This window comes from Acanthisitta chloris, unplaced genomic scaffold (genome assembly GCF_000695815.1).
Source record: "Acanthisitta chloris isolate BGI_N310 unplaced genomic scaffold, ASM69581v1 scaffold3792, whole genome shotgun sequence".
In the NCBI taxonomy this organism is placed as follows: Eukaryota; Metazoa; Chordata; class Aves; order Passeriformes; family Acanthisittidae; genus Acanthisitta; species Acanthisitta chloris.
The window spans coordinates 39483-46164 of record NW_008662011.1 but is presented as its reverse complement, the minus strand read 5'-3'; the positions used below and the strand labels follow the sequence as shown (position 1 = coordinate 46164).

The following is a 6682-nucleotide window of genomic DNA, read 5'->3' as shown; positions in this document are numbered from 1 at the left end:
GGCCTCAACTTGGTCTGGCCTTTGTGCCAAGTGTCCTGGGGTGAAGAGACCTTAAGGTGGGGTCCCACCAGGACACAAGGTGCTGTGTGGCACGGGGCCTGGCATACCTGTTTTGAGGCCCAGGCAGAGTATATGGGTGAGCCAAACCTGACCCTGGACTATATGCAGGTGAGGGCCCCCACACAGCCAGGAGCTGGCAGTCTGCCTTTCCTCAGCACAGCTTTGGGAGGATGGTGGAGCTCTCCTTCTTCTGGGCAGCAGGACCTGTCCCTCATTGCAGCTGCAGAGCTGTGCTGGCAGCCAGGGGAGGCCTGAGGACTCTTGTACTGCGCAGCTCAGCGCCACCACTTCTGGTAATTCCTCATACTTTTAATTAACAGGCTGATTGGCCAGGAGCTCTGATTTCTTAGCCATGAATTCTTTTTAATTGGGGATGTGTGCAGATAACAGAGCTGGTCTCAGCAGCACCAGTGTCATTTGGTTTACTCTGGTGGGCTGATGAGAATAAGTGTTTCTGGAGAGTCCTGTACAAAGCAGGACTATCAGCTGGAGCTGGGCCCTCCATAGGATGAATATATTTCCACTGTAAATGCAATTAGTACAGGAGCCAGCTGGGAATTTTTCAACAAAATCTTTCTTTGTTAGAAAACACCAGTTTGGTAGATCTTCTTGAGGACACTTCCCTGGAAATGGTCACCCAAAGGGACATCCCAGGGTCGGTGGGATCTGCCCATTTCCCTCCCGCCACGGCTGCCCATAGGGCACATGTGCTGCTGCAGGGTGCACCCATGGGTGTCAGGGTGGAAGCTCTGCAGGGAGCAGGGCTCTGTGCCCTCTGTGCCCCCTGCCTGGGACAGAGCTGAGGTGGTGTCTGGGGCCTCTGGCAGCACAGGGCAGGGAGAGGCGAGCAGCAGGCAGGGTGAGTACTCCGTGCGGACGGAATGATTGCTGGAAGTGCTCTAAGTGGCAGTTAATGGTGGCATAATTTCATCTAAATTATTTCTAATCATAGTCAACGACTGGTTCATGAATGAAGCAGTTGTTAATTGTGACTTACAAATCAATATCTCGGGAGTTATTGCTCAGGGGAAGCAGAGCTCGCAGAGCATTTTCAGGGCCTCTAATTGAAGCGTGGATGCATGGCCAGGGCATTTTTGGCCTGAAGAGCAGATTGTTGCCTGTATTTTTTGCCAGTCTCAGGCAAGCAAGTGCTAAAACCTTGACATGGCTTTGAAACTAACTGTTTCTCTGCCAGTGTGCCAGTCTGGGATGTGTAGGTGATGGATGGCAGGGCTGGGAGTGAGGAAGGGGGAATTTTTCAGCTGCAGGACAGACACCAGCTCCCTGGAGTCTTTGCCTTAACAGTGTTCCTTGCAGAGGGTAAGCATGGACAGGCATGTTGGGAGCAGTTGTTTCTTACCCAGGTGCTTCCTGGCCCCACTCCGTGGCACAGGCAGGTTGTGCTGGGTGCCACAGAGGGGCAGGTGGCCCTTACCCCAAGAGTGTGCCACAGGGCCAGGCTGAGTCTTTGCATCTTTTTCAGGAAGGTGTTGGGATTCACTGGGAGTAGAGCCCAAATCTGCTCTGTGACCTGAGCATGGAGAACAGTTGCCTGGTGGGACAGAGCTTCCCTTGGAGCTGGCAGTGGCTGCAGAGGAGGTCATTGCACCCGTGGGAGTTTGGGACCTGTATCCTGTGTTCATGACGATCACAGGGATTAACTCACCAGCTGAAGGGACAGGCCACTGTCTGCTCAGCTGCTGTCTGGGAAGGGACTCAGTGCTGTGGCTCAGGAAGACAAATCACAAGCTGGAGAAGCTTTGCCTCAGCACTGGTGTAAAGGCTTGCTGGGTCTGACAGGGCTCTGGCATGCATGGGAGGTGGCTAGCAGTGTAGCCAGTGCTCCTCAGACTGGACTGGAAGGTTTGTCTCCAGGGTGCCAGGATACAGGTTGCCTCTGGAGCTGCTGAACTTTATTCCTGACTCTGGTCAGCACAGGGTATGTGTGGGAGTGCTGTATCAGGAGCAGGCACCTTGCTGCCCTGGCCTGCTGTGTTGGTGATGGGGAGATCCTCTTTATGCCTGTGCTAGATATGAGCTGAACCCCCACTCCTACAGCCCTTGGGGCTGTTCCACTGGCTGGTGGGAGCCCCCACACCAGGCAGGTCAGGTGGACTCTTTCATCCCAGTCTACTGGAACTGCATGGAGAAGCACTTGGTGTTGAATAATGAGTATCACCAACTGGGGATCCCAAGTGGTGATGGAGGCCTCGGGAGCCCTGAGTGATCCAGTGGGAACAGATCCCTGTGTGGGTGCCTGCTGGCTCTCCCCCAGGATCCCTAGGACAAGATCTAACTGTCAGTCTGTCTTGGCAGCAAGGAAACTCCTGTGGAGAAGAAGAAGAAAGGGAAGAGGAAAAATGAAATACCAGTGAACAGTTTGGATTTGGATCAGGATCTCCTGAGCCCGTCCGTACAGAGCCCAGAGGAGTCTGCGGAGTCTGCTGACAGCCAGGTATGTCCAAAGCCCTGTTGGTGAGAGAGATCCTGGCTGCCTCTGAGTGTGAGAAGAACTGGGCCTCTGGGCTGAGAGATCAGAGAGCATGTTCAGCAGTGTGTCTCCAGGGCCAGGTTCTATCAGCCTGAAGTCAGCTGGTGGCCCAGGGTTGTGTGCACACTGCTGCTCTGGGTGCTGCACTTCCCTCAGCCTTGAGTGTCCCTCTCCTCCATGGCGCTGGGTAGCTCTCCTTGCCTGGCACAGTGCAGGGAGGCAGGTTGGCCCCGCAGGGCTGGGGAGCTGAGTACTCTGCCTCTCTGCAGGGCTCCTTTGCCTCATGTCTGCGAGAGGCTGTGTGGGTCAGGAGACCTCAGCGCCACAGTGCTGGGTTGTAAACATGAGTGCCTGTTCTTCCCACCACTTCCATCCTGCTGGGGCAGGGGGAGGCCTGGAGATCCAGCAGCCCTTTCTCTTTACTGCTGAAGCAAGGAGGAGGTACTTGGTCTGCCCATGTCCCCCAATATGCCTTTTTCATCCTGTGCACAGAAACGCCGCTCAGGACGGCAGGTGAAGAGGAGGAAGTACAACGAGGACTTGGATTTCAAGGTGGTGGATGATGATGGCGAGACCATTGCTGTGCTGGGAGCTGGGCGAACCTCTGCGCTCTCTGCCTCTACTCTGGCCTGGCAGGCAGAGGTAGTGCTGGTGTGGGACTGGGATGTGGGGGGATCTGTCTTGTGCAGGGTGTCCCAAGGGTGTCTGTGCCAAGGTTCAAGGAAGTAGGGAGTTCCAGCTCAAGGATGGGGTGGTAGCGTGCTGGCCTGGGAGGGTGCACGCTGGCTTTACAGGAACTGTGGGATGCACAAGAGGTGTGTGGGTCCAGCTGTCCCCCTCCTGCTTGGAGACTAAGGCCTCTGGAACAGGTTAGGTAGCTCAATATGTCCCTGAAGGTGTGACCACCCACTGCCCATGCCCACCTTTGCTTCTGGTCTCTGTAGCTCCTGTCCATGATGTTAGTCTATTATTTTGTTTCTGCCAGCTGAGGGCTTTTTAGGTGCCAGGTCATCATTTTCTGCCTGCAGTGCTGCTGTCTGTCAGTGCCTCAGAGCACAGCGATGGCAGCCTGACACCTGCCAGCTGAGCTGACCTGCTGGGCAGCCTGGCAGGGACCAGCCAGTGCCACTGCAGTTTGGGCCTTGCTGTCCTGCCACTTCTGCCCACTGGTTCAGCACTGGCTCCTGGTGGGTGCTGGCAGCTCCTTCCTGCCTGTCTGTGACTGCGTGTTGGATCCTGCAGCTCATTCCATCTCTCTGGTCACTAACAAAGCTGCCAGGTATTAATAACAGTAACTAGTTGTTTTCAGAGTGTTCCTGTAACCCTCTCTAGTCCCCTCTTCCCAAGACTTTGGTCAGCTCTGTTGTTCAACCACTGGATAAGCCCTGGCCTGATGATCCATGTCTGTCCTGAGGCTGCAGCACACCCATGGGTTGTGCTGCTTCTGCTCTGCCCAGGGCCATGTCCCAGCTAGGCTCCTGGTAGTCATCTCCAAGTGAGACTTTTCAAAGCAGCAGATGGGTATGGGCTGCCTTTGGCACGTGTCCATGCTGCTGCTCTGTTCTCCTCTCAGTCCTGAACTTCCACCTCAATTTGTCTTGCTCCAGTTGATTTGTTAAGGATGATATCTGATGGCAGCCAGGCTGGGTGGCTACTCTGGGACCTGGCCAGCCTGCATGGCTGGGCCTGCCTGTGGCTGCTCCCAGGGTCAGAACTGACCTGACAGGGCAGGATGTGAGTGCTACGACCTCGGGGCTGCTCTCTCCATGGCCTGGACTTGCAGCTTTCTCCCTGGATTCTGGCCACAGTCCTGAGCAGCTTACTGGGGTGGTGCAGGGCTCCTCCAGCAGCCTTCAGGCAGCCAGCAATGAGCCACGGACCTGTGTAAGGGCTGTGGATCAGCATGGGAACTCCTAACTCTCCAGGGCAATGGAAGTGTCAGCAATGGCAGCACTGTATCCCTGGCCGTGTTCGCACAGACTCTTTGTGCCAGGGTAAAGCAGAGCCCAGCAGCACCACGGTGGGTGCCTGGGCAGGCACTGCACAGCGGCTGTGGTGGGAGCATCTCTGTGTGCTCCCCTTGGCCACGTTACCCTGGTGTGGGGTAGAGTTCCCCACATAGGGCAGAAATCCCACTCTGGGCCTCAGATGGCAGCCAAGGGGGCCAGGCAGAGATGCTGTTCCCCTGCTTGCTGTGTTGTGCTGCTGGGTCCAGCATCCTGCCCTGCATGCAGGAGCAGTGCCAAGGCAGCAGTCGGCTGAGGGCTGGGGATGGAAAGGGTTGCTGCAGCCCTGGGCATGGCCTTGCCTTTCCCAGACACTCTCAGGTGGTGTAGTGGAGTGGTGTAAGATGCCCTGGCTGTCTGTCCCTCCCTAGCCTGCCCCCTGCCTTTCTTTGAGAGACTTAGTTGTCTGCAAAGTGACACCTCAGGGCTGCTTCGCCTCGGACCAAACTGCCTTCATCTGAAGGAGATGAACAGAGTCCTCCTTTCTGCTCTGCATTTTCTCTTCCTCCTGCTTCTGTACCATCTCCCTACCAGGGCAGAACTGATGTCTCTAATGCTTGCACATGCTCCATGGTTTTGGTGTCTGTCCTCTCCCCTGAATCTTCCCATGTCTCTCCTCTGCAGCACGGCAGGCACAAGGCTGGCTGTCTTGTCCCTTGCTGTTCAGGGCTGGTCCTGGTACAGACACAGGCAGGAGAGCCTCCACCTCCCTGGTCTCAGAGCTGGCAGCAGGGCAGCACTGTGGCCACCTCCAGCAAACCCTGCCAGAGGGGCTGGGCTGGGAGCCCGTGGGGGATCTGCAGCCTCAAGGGCTGATTCCCTCAGGGCAGAGTTGAAGCCTGCAGGGGGAAGGAGGCAGCACTTCAAGCCTGCCAGGAAGAGCTGCATGGGCAGCAGTGGGGTGAGGTGCTGTTGGCCATGTCCTGTGGCCATGGACAGGTGGCAGCAATGGAGAGTGCATGTGGCAGGGCCTGATAGCCCTGCTCCCTGCTCTGCTGGGGCCCTTGGGGCTTACAGGGCTGTGTAAATGCCAAGGCATGTCCAGGGGGAAGGAGGCAGCACTTCAAGCCTGCCAGGAAGAGCTGCATGGGCAGCAGTGGGGTGAGGTGCTGTTGGCCATGTCCTGTGGCCATGGACAGGTGGCAGCAATGGAGAGTGCATGTGGCAGGGCCTGATAGCCCTGCTCCCTGCTCTGCTGGGGCCCTTGGGGCTTACAGGGCTGTGTAAATGCCAAGGCATGTCCAAGATCTGGCATGTGCCTGGGAGTATGCACACATTTTGGCACGTGTCCTTCCTTGAGTCTCAGGGCAGAAGTGCCCAAGCTCCTTCCTTTCCTGGGAGATTCGCCATCCTCTCTGGCTGCCCTGGTGCAGCTGGAAGGACCTGCACAGCAAACCTGACAGTGCTGTGGCCTGGCTGGCCTCGGGAGCTCGGGCAGAGGGTGAGTGTAGCTGGGCTGGCAGCACTTACCCCTTCACAACCTGCAAGGTTCCCCAAGCACAGCTCTCCCAGCTCCCAGTGCCAGCTCTGCCTGCCTGGCTGGTGGACTGGGAGAAGAGCAAGCAGCTGGTCTGTTCTGGGAGGGTGCCAATGGCACACGGTGAGCTGGGAAAACAGTGCTTTCCTCTCCCATCCCCAGGAGCCTCCCGAGGATGATGCCAATATCATTGAGAAGATCCTTGCCTCCAGGATGGTGCAGAAGGAGGTGAGTGGAAAAGATGTCAGTGCAGCTGGAGGTCCCTGGGCAGAGGGGAGACAGAACCTGTGCAGCAGAGACATGAGATGTAGCAGCAGTCAGTGCTGCCATGCAGTTTCTTCTCTTGTGGGATGGTGCTGTGCTATGCCCAGACTGGCATCTTTCTGGACTGTGGATCAATGTGGTGCCTCTCCTCTCCTGGGCACCAGAAAGCCTCTGGAGAGGAGTCAGGCCTGGGCTGATGGCCAAGAGGTGTTTGAGTCCCCCATGCTCAAGGGTGGTCACACAATATATTTTCCAGGGCCACTGCACATTTGGGGCAGCAGCACAAGGAGTGCCTGGCTGTCCACGCTGTCCCTGGGGCTCAGGCCCTGGAGCCTGGGGCCAGGCAGGGGGTGTCTGCCTGCACCCAGGCCACAGAGCATGCCC

The 6682-nt window shown here is 56.9% G+C and overlaps 1 protein-coding gene across 1 annotated transcript in view; it reads left to right on the top strand.

Annotated features, from left to right (window-relative positions):
* CHD6 (chromodomain helicase DNA binding protein 6) overlaps positions 1-6682 on the top strand; it is a gene marked incomplete at its 5' end in the record, with an annotated part of 41674 nt that overhangs the window by 738 nt on the left and 34254 nt on the right. Inside the window, 3 exons of the mRNA XM_009070418.1 lie at positions 2377-2515; positions 3044-3193; positions 6197-6262. Coding sequence (XP_009068666.1) covers positions 2377-2515; positions 3044-3193; positions 6197-6262 — 355 coding nt within the window. The remainder of the gene's footprint in view (positions 1-2376; positions 2516-3043; positions 3194-6196; positions 6263-6682) is intronic.